The 17,742-nt window shown below is 46.5% G+C and overlaps 1 protein-coding gene across 5 annotated transcripts in view; it reads left to right on the top strand.

The window, feature by feature from the left end:
* The window catches only part of dlg4b (discs, large homolog 4b (Drosophila)), a 49,830-nt gene that overhangs the window by 8,845 nt on the left and 23,243 nt on the right, over positions 1-17,742 (top strand). For 2 of the 5 annotated variants that reach the window (XM_085401448.1, XM_085401449.1), the window contains exons 4-5: positions 3,029-3,099; positions 11,894-12,019. In XM_085401448.1, the coding sequence (XP_085257574.1) occupies positions 3,029-3,099; positions 11,894-12,019 (197 nt within the window). Of the gene's footprint in view, positions 1-3,028; positions 3,100-3,525; positions 3,672-11,893; positions 12,020-13,535; positions 13,855-17,742 lie in introns of those variants that run through there. The other 3 variants (XM_085401450.1, XM_085401452.1, XM_085401451.1) reach the window with 3 other exon arrangements.

Below are 17,742 nucleotides of genomic sequence, written 5' to 3'. Positions count from 1 at the left end.
TGGATCGTTTTAGTTCAGCTGCGTGTCTTTGCTTTTGTTATACTTCTTCAAAATGTGTTGATTACATAAATAAAATGTAATTTTCTCTGCAGCACTTCATGGATTTCATAAGCAACACACTGTAGTTGCTCTGTGGATTCTTTTAAAAAGCAGTTAAAAACTCTTCTGCTCAAACAAGCCTTGTGTTGATCTACGTATTTTATATTCTTTACATTATTTGATCTTTTACATTGTGTATAATGTCTGTTGATTGTTGTCATGGTCCTGGGTCTGTTGACCCAGCCTTTTAAGTTTGAGTTCATTTGGTTATTAGACTCCTTGTGTTTTCTTCCCCTGCATTAAGTTCCCCTCACCCTTCGTGTTTCATGTTATCAAGTTTGCATTATCATGTCTGTCTCATGTTTCCTGTTTTATTTTGAAGGAGTCATGTGTTCTTTGTTCATTGTATTTAGTTTCACTTCCCTTGTCCCTTCATTAGGCTCATGTCAGTCAGCTGTTCCTCCGTGTGTTCCCACTCCCCCTAATCACCTGCTGTGTATTTAAGTCGTCTGTTTCCAGTGTGTGATTGTCAGGTCGTCTGTTGTCCACGCCATGTTTCCAAGTTCCTTGTCTAGGTGTGTCTTATTGTCTGTTTAGATTCCCCAGTTTAGGTTTGTGTTCATTTTGCTTCAGGTTGCCTTGCCCTTTGTTTGTACCTTTGTTACCAGCCATATTAAACGGCTCGCTTTTTGTTAACATTCAAGTTTTCTTCCTGTTCCTTGGAGTTTGCATGTTGGGTCCTTTTGTCAACCCCTACAGTCTGCCCTCGCCAGACTGTGACAGATTGTATTGTTTATTTTAATATTTGTGTACAGCGCTTTGTGACTGCCTGTCTGTGAAAAGCCTGACCCTAAACCTAACCATAACCTAATTGTAACCTTGACACTAAAACCACGTTTTGAGCCTGAAAAATGCCTTTAAATGTCTTCAAACCTGCGAGGACCGTTGTGCATGTCTCCTCACAATGCAGATTTTGGTCCTCACAAAGATAGCTAGACAGGAACACACACACACACACAGATGTCACAGGTGTGACTCTCAGTGTGACCTGATGGTGGCGCTGCTTCAGGATCAGAGCAGGAGGGGGCGGGGCTTCGTCAGCTCTAAGTAAAGTGATCCTGATGATCGGCTGAGCTCATTACAGACGCTCAGAGAGGTCACATGATCACGTCAGGTGACTCAGCTGGTTACAGGTGAGGATACAGACACATCAGAGAGTTTCACCTGTAATCACCTGTTTCTGTGTCGGCCTGTCAGGTTTGTGTTACTGTGCATATATTTAACATACCAGGACTCTTTCTGCATATTTATAAATACTTTTTCTAAAATTTAACATTTTAATACTCTTGTTTCCTGACAGTTTATAATTTAAGACATATTTAACTTCTTTTAGAATGATTATTATTTAGTTATTACTTTAGATTACTGTAATGAGCTGTTCTCTCACTAAATCTGAATATTCAACGTTTGTTTCCTCACAATGAAATGTAATTATTCAGCTCTTTAGAAAACTTTCAGAGCGTGTTTCAGGCGTTTGGATTTTTCAGAAATAATTATTTTTCTGCAGTTTTCTGTAATTTTATTCTTAGAAACATAACATCAACATAACGAGCTTGTTCTCCTATAGCGAGTCACAGATGTGTGTGTTCATTATATTTATCATTTATAATAATTGTAGAACATTTAGTTCATAATTCACTTTAAATTTGACTCCTTCATCCATATTTTTAGTTAAAATAAAGCGTTTTAATGAGATTTTTCCTGATGCTTATTTCATATTTTGGGGATGTTTTCGCAGAAATATGTTCTTTGAATGTATCACTAGTTTTATTTATTTATTTATTATAATTGTGACAGTTTTTATGGTTCTCAGTCATCTGAAGGAGATTTTTTCTGATCTTTTCTAAATATTTTTGTAGAATATTGTGATTTGAGGTTTTTAGTTGTTTTATCATGAAATCCTGTTTCATAATTAACGTGATTATTTAAAATCACAGTTATGATGCTGTTTCCATCAGACTGTGAGTCTGTGCTGTTTATAGTGCAGTGATTGGCTGAGACAGTCGGGGTTTACTGAGTCACCATTGGCTGCTGCAGGTGCGAGCTCACGTGTTCATGCAGCAGTTGTGATGAAGGTTCAGACGATGACGTTTCTGTGATGGGTTAATGGCAGAGCCGTTTTTAAAGCACTGTTTCACTTTATGCGAGCCTGCAGGGTCTCTGAGTGATCTGATTGGCTCTATGAGGTTGCACTAACTCAGCCTGAACACTAACCAGCAGACCAGACTAATGGAAACAGAGCAGAACTTTAACTGTGGGACAGGCGGGGGTTCATGATGATGCATTCAGGTTTAATCTGATTTTAGAGTGTCAGAATACGCTGTGTGGCTGGCACACCAGGGGGCGCTGCTGCACAGGGAGCGCTGATCATGGGCCCATTTTCTTCTTCTGTTTGTTTGTTTATACTATTCTGTCCAATCACAGCCAAGAAATGCTGCTGGTTAGTTGTTCCTGTGAGCCAATCACAGCCTGTTTGTCCATCATGTCTTTTTCTCTCATAGTCTTACTTTAAAATCTGAACATTTCCATCTTTTTCCTCAAAATTCAGACGCCTCTCTGTCATATACATGACTTTGGCTCCGTAAGTCAAAGATTTAAACTTTTTCATGTTATTAATGCTCCAACAGCACAAACTCGGTACAGAGGTTCAGTTCAGGTGAAGCTAGCGAACAGCTAGCAGCTACAGTCACTATTATCAACATCCACCTGTCAGTCAAAGAGGCCACGCCCCTAATGATGCGAACTTTAAATTATCCACAGAGACTGAAACATCTGTGTATCCAGCTGTAAACATGTTTAACATGAGGACTGACTCACTGCTGCCTCTGCTGGACACCAGAGGAACTGCACGTGACACACTCAGACGTGTGTGTGTGTGTGTGTGTGTGTGTGTGTGTGTGTGTGTGTGTGTGTGTGTGTGCGCGCGCAGACATCCAGGAGTTTTACGAGCTGACGGTGTGTGAGAACCAGACGACGGACCAACCACACACACCTGTACAGGTACGAATACACACACACACACACACACACACACACACACACACACACACACACACACACACACACACACACTCACACACCTAAAACAAAACAAACTTATAATCCACATAGAAACACCCGTTGCTGTTACTTAGCAACAGCTGCAGCAGCATTGCCGGGGCAACAGCTGCATAACACCATGGCAACAGGAGCCCAGCCCCCACCACCCCCTCCCCTCACTCTTCCTCTGTGTCTCTCACCCTCTCTCTCGCTCTCTCTTCATGTCTTCCTTCTGTCGAGTGACTCAAGGTGCGCGCACACACACACACACACACACCCCAGTCTTCCTCATCTTCATCTCTCGCTCTCTCCTGCACTGCTCGCTCGCCCCCTTCTCTCTCTCTCTCGCTCAGTGCTGTCAGACGGAGGATAGAGGAGCTGAGAGAGCGGGCGAGCGAGGGAGGATAGACAGAAGAACGAGGAGAGAGAGAGAGGGAGAGCGAGCATGAGTGTATGAGTGTGTGTGGAAATGTGTGTGTGTGAGTGTGTGTGTGTGTGTGGATATGGACTGCCTCTGCATTGTCACCACCAAGGTAAGAGCAGACCGCCCGCACGCATCCGCCACAACACACACACACACACACGGTTTATGAGGACACACATACATGTCCTCGTGTGTGTCCTCATGAAGCATCAAAGCCAGTGTTTTGTGTGTGTGTGTGTTTGTGTGTGTTCAGATTTCATGTTTTCATTCAACACCACTGTCTCTCGCTCTCTCGCTCTTTCTGCCCCCGTGTGTGTGTGTGTGTGTGTGTTAGCATAGCCACATTAGCACGTATGTTAGCTGATGCTAGCCGCAGCCAGCTGTGAGCAGGAGGGCCGTGCGCTGGATGCTGAGCACATGTGGAATCGGCGCGTCACATGTCGAGGCTCACATGTGCTTGTTGTCACGGAGACGGTCATGTTTCCCTCCAAACTGAAGCTGGGTTCAGGACGTGGGGGCGGGCTGCAACAGGTCGTGTGTTAAACTGCACTGTCACCCTGACCTGTGGCGCTCGGCGGCGCGCTCGTCACAGGAAACTGAAGGAAAGTACAGAGTGTTAGAGACACTGTTGGCGCCACGGGACGGTTCAGGGTGATCACCTGTTGTATCACAGGATGAACCTGAGTGGCATCATTAGCGTGGAAACTTGGTCTCAGAGGTGTGCAGTAACCACACGTGTGGGTACGACTGTGACGACGAGGTCACGTCTGTGGAGGGTCCTAATAATCTTAGAGGCATCATCCAACCTCCCCAGCAGGAGATCATGTGATCGGTCGTACAGCAATGATTCACCAAGGGTGTGCAGGTGTGACAGATGTGCAGGTGTGACAGATGTGCAGGTGTGACAGGCGTGACAGATGTGCAGGTGTGACAGGCGTGCAGGTGTGACAGATGTGCAGGTGTGACAGGCGTGCAGGTGTGACAGATGTGCAGGTGTGACAGATGTGCAGGTGTGACAGACGTGCAGGCGTGACAGATGTGCAGGTGTGACAGATGTGCAGGTGTGACAGGCGTGCAGGTGTGACAGACGTGCAGGTGTGACAGGCGTGCAGGTGTGACACGTGCAGGCGTGACAGATGGCCCAGGAGCAGTCAGGAGCATTTCAGCTCAAACAGCAGCAGTTGGAGGAGAAAGAGCAGGAATGCAACAAAGCTGTGGGATGTTTTTAAATTTTCTGATCCTGAGCTGCTCCATGGTGGAGAGGATGCTGTCAGGTGGAGGAAGGAAGACCGTTAGTGGACACATATCATAAATATGAAGAGATGTGAATGAGCTGGTGGAAACACAGAGAACACTTGTCTCAGTCTGTGTGGATCAGAGCTATGATTGGAGGTTCATGTCTGAGACATGTCGTGTTACAGTGCATGTCAGTCATGTCGTTACTCTGTAGTGTACCACAGTGTAATTATCATTTACTTTGTTCATCACAGAAGTGTGAAATGATGTCAGTGACAGAGTGACACAGAGCTCAGTGAGTTTTATGACTAACAGCTCTTCACACACCAGCTCTGTGATATTTTCATGCATTACAAATGCTGTCCAGACTCACCTGTGGGGAAACTCACCTGTTCTGAACACAGCCGTTCACACTGATACATAAAACACTTGATTTGACTATCTTGTTGGCTCCTGGGATGTGTTACAGAGGCTTTATCCCAGCAACAGGATACGGGCTGTAACAGGAAACACTGGGGCGGTGCTGTGGTGTCCTTACAGACACATCCAGGCCGGTGCTGGTCACTGGGTTCAAGCCTAAAACACTCTGTGAGTGACAGAAAGCGTCGATGTTTGACTGCAGCTCGGAGAGGAAACCATGTCACACATGAACACGTGTTTCTGACCGTGGGCCTGAACAACCAGCAACGTGGACTGGTTTATGATCCTGGTAACACAGATCTGTGAGGGAGTCCGCCCAAACATGCAGCACAAACTGTGTTTCATCAACGTGAGAAGCCAGTGTGAGTAACGTTCGTGTTGTTGGAGCAACAGATGGAGCAAAATGTGCTTAAGGATGGAGGCCTGTAGGAGGCCATGAAGAGGAATGTAGCGTCTGGGCTGATGTTTGCTTTCTCCCTCTGTTCTTTGTGTTCGTCCTCTGTAGTAACTCCTGACAGTCGTTGTTGGTTTATAATGTTGGCATCCTATTAAAGAGTATTAATCATTTTAAAGGCACATTCATCCCTCTGTGTTCTCTGATACTTCCTGTTTCCTCTCCTCCATCACTGCTGGAATATTCTTCTATTTCCTGCTCACAGAGATGGATGTGTTGGATCAGAAATAGCTTCGTCTATCTTTAGCTGCATCAGTGCTGCTAATGGACCCACACACACACACTGAGGTCTTGTGTATTCAAACAGAGTCTTCTGCTGTGCTCGCTCCTCATTGGGCAGCAGTTTGTTTGAATGGACCAATCCAGTCCAGTGACATCATGTGAGAACTGGCTCAGACCGGACTGATTCCTGCAGCACGTTAAAGAGTTAAATGCTTTGCTGGTTCTTCTACACGTGTATGTTTGCATGAGCTGAACTGGTTCCAGTCTTTGAGACCATAAAGACTCTTTTTCATTAGCACCTACTCTGGAAGTTCGCCATGGTTTTCAGGGTTTTCCATTAGTGGTAGCTCCTGGTACCAGGTACGTTTTTAGTGCCCGCTATGCCGGGGTTCCAAAGTGACCTGAGGTGATCTGGAAATGTGACATCAACAGATTGCGTACCACTGCAGATGGTACTCGATTGTAATGGAAAGAATTGACTGTCATAGTATGTCATGGCTCTAGAGTGCAACCCATTTGGTCGCAAATGAGACCTAATTTCTCAAAGGTGCGACTAAAAAAAATCGACCAGCCGTTTGAGCAAAAAACCCCAAAAAAAGAGTCTCTGCAACTCTGAAAGTCTCTGTGTGGTCAACAATAGATACACATTTCGTCGATATCGTGATCTAAACCAATCAGACATAGTCAGGGGCGGGACCTCTCAGGTTCCCATGCACAAGTAAGATGTTCAGATGTTCAGTTTGAAGCCTCCGAGACTTTTTTAACTCAGATTTTGTTTTTATTTAACATATCTTGAGATGTTTTAAGTTTAAATTTCAGCTCAGTGAAGCAGTTTAAGCACAAGAACTTCATCAGTACCGTATTTTTTGGACTATAAGGCGCACCTAAAATCCTTTAATTTTCTCAAAAGTGCGCCTTATGTATGAGTTCTGGTTGTGTTTACTGAGCTCGAGCTGATTTCATGTAGTACATGGCGCTCAAAAATCTATCACAAATGTTTTAGTACGACTTTGGTAACCTATGAAGCTGCACGGCTGCATAGATTGTCGGAGCATTACGGCTACCGTGGTCTGGAGCCTCGCGGAGTGATACGTACTGTGCTTCAACGCAATATTACCGTATTGTGTGTATAAGGAGCCCAAAATGGCTCCTGATAAGAGACATGCTTATGAAGCGGATTTCAAGTAAAGTCTGACTTATCTATTTGTCTCGCGTAATGCGCCTTAAAATCCAAAAAATACGGTAACTTATGTTTTTTGTAGAAATGAGCTCCAAATAAAGAACTTTGTGTTGACAAGACTGATAGGTAATCATTTACAAATCAATATTGTCTGTATGGACGGTCATGTTTAGAAAGTGAACGTGTAAAGTGTTGGGCACCGCGGTTGAAACATTTGGGTGCACCTAACTGTGGTGCTGGTGCACCTAATAAAAAAAGTTAGGCGCACCAGTGCAACCATGGCAACAAGTTAGTCTAGAGCCCTGGATTGGGTACTACTGGAACATGCTGCTGACACATGACCTCGTGATGTCATTGTGACGTGGAAATACAGGCTTTCAGGATGATGGAGGTATTAAACTGAAGATGAACCTTTATTGTGGCGAGCTGAAAACGATGCCCATAACACAGGGAAACACGGTTTAACAAACACATTATCCTCGAGGCTTGAGCGGCTGTTTTTGTCTCCATCTCAGTGGTTTAATGAGGTTCTCTTCTGCCTCTGAAGGACTGACGATGGCTCAGGTCTGTCTGTTTTTAGAAACAGTGATCACTGCAAAGGTTTCATCCTGTCAGGTAGTTTTCACTGGAGACCACACAGCTGCAGAGCTCTGAGCGGCATCAAAATAAAGTGCTTTTCACTGGTTTTACTGGAGCTGGAGCTCACCACTGGTTCTTCTGTTACAGCCTTGATGTAGTCCAGCAGGTGCAGCTGTTGGCTGTACTCTATAACACGACTAAGGGTGTAAGTCCCCTGTTAGCAAACAGTTTCAGTCTGTTTGATTAGAAATGAATCGTATTTACCTACACATACTGTCTGCTTTCTACAGGAAACCAAGTAAATGTAGGGACTGTAAAACAAATGTTTACAGGAAACAGATCATATTTCCCCGTCTTATATCACGAGTACGCTGTAGTTTATTACAGAGCCTTTTCACATCCCTGTGTTTTATATCTGTATCTTATACTCACTATGTTCATGCACATGAAAGATGTTCTTTTCATTCCCTCCCTTTACAGATTTAAAGCACAGTAACGGTGAAAGGAAAATAAAAAGTTTCCACCGTCATCATGAGCTCACATGTGTCTGAAAATTATGACAGTAGTTTTGTTCTTGTTACAAAGACAGAGACGTCTTTATCTGTGTTCATTTAAGAATAATAGAGCATGTTTCGAGCACATTAACGACTGAATATTAAATGAAGACATAAAAAGTCGAGATCAATCCACCCCATCATACGGGACGGGGAAATGTCAGCACAATTACAACCACATCACAAACTGTCCTCAACATGAAGAAGAAGGCTTTCAGGAGCAAAGTGAAGGAGGAGATGAAGGCAGCACAGCGGGAGGTGAAACGCTGCCTGAGGGAAGCAAAGGACACCTACAGGAGGAAGGTGGAGCAGAAGTTGGAGAGGAACAATATGAGGGAGGTCTGGAATGGTGTGAAAACCATCACAGGCCACAACACCAAGAAAAGCACAGTGGGGGGGACTGTGGAGAAGGCAAACGAACTCAACAACTTCTTCAACAGGTTTGACCAGCCCACAACCCCCCCACCCTCACCCTCACCTTTACTACAGAGCCCTCTCCCCACCCTACCTACCTCGCTTCCCCCCCCCCCCCCTCCTCCTTCTCCAACCCCTCTCTAAACAGCACGACAGCCTCCCCCCCTTCCAATCATCTTCCAGTGTCACGGTGGATCAGGTCAGGAGACAACTGAGGAAGCTTCGCCCCAGAAAGGCAGCAGGCCCAGACAAGGTGTGTCCTAGGATGCTAAAGGCGTGTGCTGCTGAACTTGGAGAGCCGCTACAACGAGTCTTCAACCTCAGTCTGCAACTGGGGAGAGTGCCCGCCCTCTGGAAGACATCCTGCATCGTCCCGGTCCCCAAAAAGAACCGGCCCAATGAGCTGAATGACTTCCGACCGGTGGCACTGACGTCACATCTTATGAAGACTCTAGAGCGGCTCTTCCTCAACCTCCTCCGACCACAGGTACAACATGCCCAGGACCCACTACAGTTTGCATACAAGGCGGGTGTCGGAGTGGAGGATGCCATCCTGTACCTCCTACACAGAGCCCACTCACACCTGGATGGGGGAAAAGGCACAGTCAGGATCCTGTTTCTTGACTTTTCCAGTGCCTTTAATACCATCCGGCCCTGTATGCTTCAGGAAAAACTGAACAGGATGGAGGTGGACCCCTGCCTGGTGGCTTGGATCTCCGACTACCTCACCGACAGACCACAGTACGTCAGGCTGAAGGACATCACGTCTGACACAGTGGTCAGCAGCACAGGAGCACCACAGGGAACTGTGCTGTCCCCTCTTCTCTTCACCCTGTACACCTCTGACTTCTGCTACAACTCTGAATTATGCCATATTCAGAAGTTTGCAGATGACACGGCCATCATGGGGTGTATCTGGGATGATCAGGAAGAGGAGTACAGAAGTCTGGTGAGGAACTTTGTCGCATGGAGTCACACAAACCACCTGCAACTCAACACCTCAAAGACTAAGGAACTGGTTGTGGACTTCGGGAGGTCCAGAGAAGGTCCACTGCCGGTTCAGATAGAGGGGGAGGAGGTGGAGGTGGTCAACAAGTACAAGTACCTCGGGCTGTGGGTGGACAATAAACTGGACTGGTCATGCAACACAGAGCACCTGTATAAAAAAGCCCAAAGCCGACTGTACTTCCTCAGGAGGCTGAGGTCTTTTAACATCTGCAGGAAGCTCCTGAGGATGTTTTACCAGTCGGTGGTTGCTGGAGTACTTTTCTATGCTGTGGTGTGCTGGGGGAGCAGCACAGCAAAGAAGGACTCATGCAGGCTGGAGAAACTGATCAGGAAGGCTAGCTCTGTGGTCGGCATGAAGCTGGACACTCTGGTGACAGTGGCAGAGAAAAGGACATTAAAGAAACTGATGGACATTATGAACAATGCTGGACATCCTCTGCACACGGCCATTAACAACCAGAAGAGTCTGTTCAGTGACAGGTTGCTTCTCCCAAAGACAAGAACTAACAGACTTAAAAACTCCTTTGTCCCACACGCCATCAGACTGTTTAACTCCTCTCTGGAGGGGAGAGGACGGAGAAACAGGGGGATAAGGGAGGGGGGAACAACTGAGCTGTAGGTGCTTTTCTACACGGTGCAATATTTGCAATATTTGTTTTTTTGTTTTGTCTTTTTTCTTATATTTGACTGTGCAATAATCACTGTGCAATATACTCACTCAAATGAGCAATCCTATTTATCCATATTGTATATTCTGTATCTATATATGTGTATATATGGTGTATTTATGCTTATATCCTTACTCTCATTGCCCTTAATGTATCTGTAACATGCAACTTCTTTCGGTGCTTTGCTACTGGAAACTGAATTTCCCGGAGGAACCCACCCGAGGGATTAATAAAGTTTCATCTAATCTAATCTAACTGCTCACGCTGTACTTACACTTCCATTTACCTGTCCAGGAGTTACACCTTCACTTATAAAGTGTCACCCAGGTGTGTCTGTACCATCAGGATCTGCAGCTTTTATTCGTACCTGTCTGGTGATTTTCAGGTGTGAATGTGGTCACATGACGTGCATGCAGTTTGTTTCCTGTTTAGTTGTGAGTAGACGGTCTGAAGGATTCCATCTGGCTTTGAGTCTTTATCTGTGTGTGTGTTGTGGCGCCTCCTGCAGGCCCGTGGGTCACCTGTCACACACAGGTGTGTAAACACAGCAGCTCGTCAGCACTTTAACCAGACGTTAAATCACCGCCGCTCACATCATCGTGTCAGCTCGCCTGAGGTCAGGGGTCACCACTTCCTGCCTTTAATTAGAGTCCTTGAGCTTCACACACACTTCACACAGTGAGGATCAGAGATGTTAAACACACAGACAGGTGAGCATGGCGCCGCCGAGGCTGATGGGTAAGAGCAGGTTACAAATGCTGCGCCGCCGCTCCGTGTGTCTGTCTCCATCTTTATGAATCGAACATGGCTCCTCCCCCTCTGTTTGGTGATGTCAGCTGCCAGGCAACGGAGGCTCTCAAGGGTCTTCTTGTTACTATGGCAACCGCATCATCTTTGCCTCTCATTCTCTACTTTCCCAACAGCTACCTCGTTTCCTCGCTCTCTGCCGAATGCTTCCCTTCGCTCCTTAAACTCCTCCCTTCCTTCCCTTCCTTCCTTTCCTTCTTCCCTGACCTCCCATGCCAGACTCTGATCTGTGATCTGGAGGAGGTTAGACATGAATAATTAATGTTATTGCTATTTTGTGGATTATAGATATTTGATGTGAGGATGAGTCATTGATGTAACCCCTCATCGATGGTGACATCATGGTAATAAAGAGGTAATAAACACAAATATAATGATCTATGACAGACAACCTGTGTGATCGATGCATTGGTAAACCTGTTTAACAAGATTATGAGGACGGTGTCAGAGCTCCTCAGGGGGTCTGGATGATCCACAGAAACCCACAGAGCTCCGTGTGGAGGCTGATGGAGCCCTGTGGGCTTTCAGGGGTTGTTGAGGAGGTTCCAGAGGGCCTCCAAGTGTTTGCGAGGCGGCCTGAGCAGATAGAAACAGGGTTAGAGGAGGTTTCAGGAGTTCGCCTGGAGTTTGGAGTTCCTCCCTGTTCCTCAGATGGACTGCAGGGAGTCCTGGTGATGTGTCGGAGCTCCCCGAGGAGGTCCAGGAACAGGGACAGTGGAGGTGTCTCAGCTGTGGGGACAGGGTCCTCATGCTAACAGCTAATGCTAACCCCGATATGTTTCACTGCAGAAGTACCGTTACCAAGACGATGAGACTCCACCTGTTGATCCCAGCCCCGGTCACATGACCCAAGGACGCAGCGTTGAGCTGAGCCACACACACCTGGACGGATACACACACCCCGCTGCAATCACAGTACGTGCACACACACACACACACTCATATGCACACTGAGTTTAGTGTGTTTTAAGTAGTATCAGTTGTGTCAGTTTTTTTCATTGGTCAGGTTTTTTCTGACAAGCTAAAATAAATTGGTCTGCACAAATAATTCCAGATGTACAAATATGACACAAATGATAACTCATGTAAATGAATATTTAATTCATTGTTTCTGGTTTTGTGTCAGTGTGGATGCAGTTCTTCATCTGACCAACAGGGGGCAGCATCAGCCCGCCTGCAGCTGTGACTGAGCAGGCGTGTGGTGTGTGGTGCTGTGATGTAGCTCGGTACAAGTGTAATAATAGAACACCATCAGCAGCAGAGTGACGGGGTCACAGGGTGTGGAGCTGACTCATCCTGATGTCACACGGTCAGAATCCCTGGAAAGGTCCTTGAGGAGGCTGGAGGGGGTCAGGGTGACTGTGCTCAGAGGTCCTTGTCCAGGTTTTAGGTCCTGGAGGAGCTTGTTAGGGGCAGGTGAGGGTCTCTGTGGGGGCTCTGAGGTGTTTCATGTGTCCTCAGGTCTCTGAACATGTTCCAGTGATGTCTGGGGTTTGATCTGAAGGTTTTAGGGCCCTGGGATCACTGATGAGAGATTCCAGGTGTTTAGGAGGACCGTTGTGTGTCAGAGGACGTGCTGGATGATGCTTAACAGGGTTTAAGCGGTTTTATCAGGTTTTGAGGGTCTGAACTTAAAGGTCCTTGGAAGCTCAAAAAAAGAGTGCAGGGGCTCACCACAGGGAGGCTCCAAAAGGTTGGAGGGCTCTCAAGGAGCTCTGTGGAGAAGTGAGGAGGTCTGTGGGAGGTCCTGTCACATCCTCAGGTCTCTGATCAGAGCTCCGCTGTTGAAACACTTCCAAAGAGCTGTTCCCAGGTCAGATCTGTGCACTGGGGTCGCTGTGATGTCACAGGCAGCAGGTGAGGTCAGCCCCAGTCCCCCGTCCCTCATTTACCCCATCATTAATATTCACAGAGAGAGAGAGTGAGGTGGTGGGGGTCAGGCCCACAGCCACAGGGACCTCTCCTTGCTTAATTACTGACACACACACACAGTGTGGGCCGCTCGTGCCCACTCTGAATCTGATGCTCTGCCTCTCTCTCTCTCTCTCTGTCGCTCGTCACCATGGCAACGGCAAGAATGGCAGAAAAGGGAGAGATGAGAAGAAGGGGATGTGGGGGTGGTGTTGCCATGGCAACAGCATTAGCCTGAGTATGTGTGTGTGTTTGCTGAATTACCCCCCCAAATTTCTCTATGCCCCCCTCCTCCTCTTCGTCTTCATCTTTTATCTCTCTCTCTCTCTCTCTTGGCGATGGTGACATCACAGAGGGGAGGGGATTCCTTCAGAGAGCGAGGGGCGGTGGTGGTAGAGAGACACAGACACAGAGAGAGAGGGAGAGAGGTGTGCAGTGAAGCATGAGGAGGGTCGAGCGAGGAGAGAGAGAGAGCGGAGGAGTGATGAACAGCCTCTCTCTCTCTTCAGTTTTCCTCGCTCGTCCCTCCGTCTCATTTCTCTCCATCAGGAGCAGGATGCTCGCTCGCTCTCTGTGAGCTGTCGGCCATGTCTCTGCGCTCCGTTAACAGGATCCGACGCCTCGCAGGGTTAGCGGGTTTGTGCTGAGCGCGACCTTCCTCCTCTCTCCTTCTTCTTGGTTAATTATTCATCCGTCTCTACGCCGCCGCTCTTTATGTAACCGCTTGCTGAGGAGAGAGACAGGAAGTGATGTTCGTGTCCGTGTGGTACGCCAAGAAGATGGGACGACGATTCATCAACAACGTACGGAAAGCCAAGAGGCACAGGCAGAGGATGATGGTAGGACACCTTCATTTTATAGCCCTCATTAGCACGCCATTGGCTCCACAGGCCAGGGGGCGGGGCCTCCGGCCAGGCCAATCGTGTGGTAACCGAGGTGAAGTTTGAGTGAGTGTAATGGCCGTCTGTGTGAGGTGGAGGGTAAAATGTGTAGCTGTGGGCAGGTTTCAGGTTCATGGATCCATCCAGATGTCAGACGCAGTGACATCACCACAGCTGGATCCTGTTTAAATGACATGTGTAAGTACCGATGAATATCACGGCGACGGTTCACACCGATCCAGCTGTCACCACCATCATCATCGGCATCATCAAGCCCCAGAGGCCTGAAGTCCTTACCTCTGCTGACTGGCACTGTGAACGCAACGCGATGCGTTTGAGGGACCGAGTGCATCTGCCTCCAGCTGTGGGAACCGCTGCATGCTGCATGCATGTGTGAACTCCATTTACCATCGTCATCAGATCTGTAGTTAAACGGGGTGTTAAATGTGTGTGTGTGTGTGTGTGTGTGTGTGTGTGTGTGTGTGTGTAAAGCTTAATGAAGAGGACGTCCCGGTGGTGTTTGCCTGCTGTCCTGGTTTCATCACTATAATGTTTAAATACAGCTCATTGAAGTGTGATCACATGACCACAGGCTGTATGGCATCACAACCTGCTGGTCTGTGTGTGAAGCTCAGGCCTCTAACTCGGTGGATGTTTCTCCTCCTGCTGTTCCCATAGTGACTGCAGATTCTCGTAACTACAAAATTCAATTCATCAATATTTGTATTTTAACCTTTGAGAAACAAAGATCAAGAAACTGAAAAAAATCCATCAATGCAGAGAGGTCTGTTAACACATAGTGAGTGAGAAAGGTGACTGGAAAGGAAAAACTCAATGCATCATGGGAATCCCCCGGCAGCCTACATCTATTGCAGCATAAGTAAGGAAGGATTCAGGGTCACCTGGTCCAGCCCTAACTATATGCTTTAGCAAAAAGGAAAGTTTGAAGCCTAATCTTGAAAGTAGAGATAGTGTCTGTCTCCTGAATCCAAACTGGAAGCTGGTTCCACAGAAGAGGGGCCTGAAAACTGAAGGCTCTGCCTCCCATTCTACTTTTAAATACTCTAGGAACAACAAGTAGGCCTGCAGAGCGAGAGCGAAGTGCTCTAATAGGGTGATATGGTACTACAAGGTCATTAAGATAAGATGGGGCCTGATTATTTAAGACCTTGTATGTGAGGAGCAGGATTTTGAATTCAATTCTGGACTTAACAGGAAGCCAATGAAGGGAAGCCAAAACAGGAGAAATATGCTCTCTCTGATTGTGCATGCAATGCATAATAAGAAACAGAAAGTTAGCGGCCATCCAGGTCTTTATGTCTTTAAGACATTCCTGCAGTTTAACTCATTGGTGTGTGTTATCTGGCTTCATGGACAGATAGAGCTGGGTGTCATCAGCATAGCAGTGTAAATGTATGCTATGTCTTCTAATGATGCTGCCTAAGGGAAGCATGTATAATGTAAACAGAATTGGTCCTAGCACTGAACCCTGTGGAACTCCATAATTAACCTCAGTGTGTGAAGAGGACTCTCCATTTACATCAGGGGTCCCCAATCTCAGTCCACGAGGGCTCACCCTGGGTCAACACACCTGAATCACATGATTGGTTCATTACCAGGCCTCTGGAGAACTTCAAGACAGGTTGAGAAGGTAATTTATCTATTTAAATCAGCTGTGACGGATCAAGGACACATCTAAAACTTGCAGGGACACCTACCCTCGTGGATTGGGATTGGGGACCCCTGATTTACATGCACAAATTGGAGTCTATTAGATAGATATGATACAAACCACTGCAGCACAGTACCTGTAATACCTACAGCATGTTCTAATCGCTCTAATAGGATATTATGGTCGACAGTATCGAACGCTGCACTGAGGTCTAGCAGGACAAGCACAGAGATGAGTCCACTGTCAGAGGCCATAAGAAGATCATTTGTAACCTTCACTAAAGCTGTTTCTGTGCTGTGATGAGCTCTGAAACCTGACTGAAACTCTTCAAATAAACCTCTGCAGATGATCTGTTAGCTGTTTGACAACTACTCTTTCAAGGATGTTTGATATGAAAGGAAGGTTGGAGATTGGCCTATAATTAGCTAAGACTGCTGGGTCTAGAGATGCTTTTTGAGTAAAGGTTTAACTACAGCCAGCTTGAAGGCCTGTGGTACATAGCCGATTATTAGAGATAGGTTGATCATATTTAAGATGGAAGAATTAATTAATGGCAGGACTTCTTTGAGCAGTTTTGTAGGAATGGGGTCTAAAAGACACGTTGATGGTTTGGAATCAAATGGCAAGCAGGTCTGGCCTGGATCTGGTATCAAGCCGGCACTGCTGGCATGGTAAGATGTATGTCATCCAGATATGGGTCAGTCCTGGCATAGATTGTAGTGTTTATGTGATGGCATGCCATATCTGGTTTGATTGTGGTTTGGTGTATGTGGCCCAGGCTCATAGAAAACAGGTCTTCCCTGGATCCGGCATCAAGCTGGCACTTCTGACTGACCGGTGTTATGGCAGAGTGTATGTCAACCACATGTGGGCCAGGTCTGGCAATGATGGCACTATTTATGTTCCTATTTTTTCCTATTTTAGTTAGAAAACCCAAATGCCATGTTGCAGTGCTATACTGCTATGGTAGCCAACGTAGTAATTATTGAAGTTAACTCAGAAAGATCAATTGGAGAAAAAGAGTCTAACTTAACATCAATGGTACTGAAAGTAGCTGTAGATAATATTACATCTGTGGGATGATTTTGAGTAAACTGCATTAAGAAGTTCATGGAGTCATTACTGGTTACCTGGACTGGATCAGCTGGGTCTCTGAACCTGCAGCAGGTTTAATGTCTCTGATGGATCCTGACCTTCAGCGTTCCTCAGCTCAGCTTCATTCATTCAGGAAACGAAGCAGGTCTGAAGGATGTGATGGTGATGAAGATGAAGGGCTCCTCATCTTCAGCGTGTATACCAGATCAGTAACAGCTCAGCTTGTGAGGACTCTGCACAGCTGCTCACTCACAGAGCTGTGATGGATGTGAGAAGATGGTCCTAAACTCTGAGAGCAGCAGAGTCACTGTGAGGCCGAGAGACATAGACTCACAGTAAGAGAGAGAGAGCGCTGTCAGGGGTAACGAGGAAGAGATTTAGTTGATTCACACAGATTAAACCTCTCTGTCAGTCTACCTCTCTCACCCTCTCTCTGTTTATAGTTTGTGGTGTGTTTTCTGGTGTGTGGTGTGGCATTGAGGGTTTGTTGGAGGTTCTGGAGGGAGTGCTCTCAGCTCTGAAGTTCAGCCTGGTGGTGGTTCTGGTGTGAGCTGCCAGGTGAAGGAGGTTTTATAAAAGTCCAAAAACTCCAGTCCAGCTTTCTGATCACTCTCAGAGTTTTTAAGTGTGCCAGTGACATTTTATTACTGCACTTTTCTCAGATTACAGGCTTAAACAGGACTCCAGCATCTCCTGTATGGAGACGCTGAGAGCTTGAAATGATCGCTGGTTTGGGTTGTTTGTGCTCCTTAGAAAGCAGAGAGGGTTCGGGCTTTCTCCTCTCTGTTGTGGTCCCACAAATGTCAGCTCAGTTTTATTTAATAGCCCAGAATCACAAATCAAAGAGATGCCACACGAGTTGGAACAATTCAGCATCATATACGTGGTTATTATTGAGCTCCGGGAGCCCCTCCTCCTAAACTCAGGTCTGGTTTGAACGTTCTGGTCTCAGACTCTCAGCGTATGCAGATGATGCTGTTGTAACTAAACCAAGTGATGAAACGTTTCTGAAACACAGTATGAAACATTTGGAGAAACCTCCTCGGCCAGAATAAACTGGGTCAGGTTTATGGTGAGGC

The sequence above is a fragment of the Rhamphochromis longiceps genome, linkage group LG3 (genome assembly GCF_057381845.1).
Source record: "Rhamphochromis longiceps isolate RC_006_pf linkage group LG3, R_longiceps_female_GT1.1, whole genome shotgun sequence".
Lineage (NCBI taxonomy): Eukaryota > Metazoa > Chordata > Actinopteri > Cichliformes > Cichlidae > Rhamphochromis > Rhamphochromis longiceps.
Note: the sequence above shows the minus strand (reverse complement) of the source record. Positions and strands in the feature narration are given on the sequence as shown.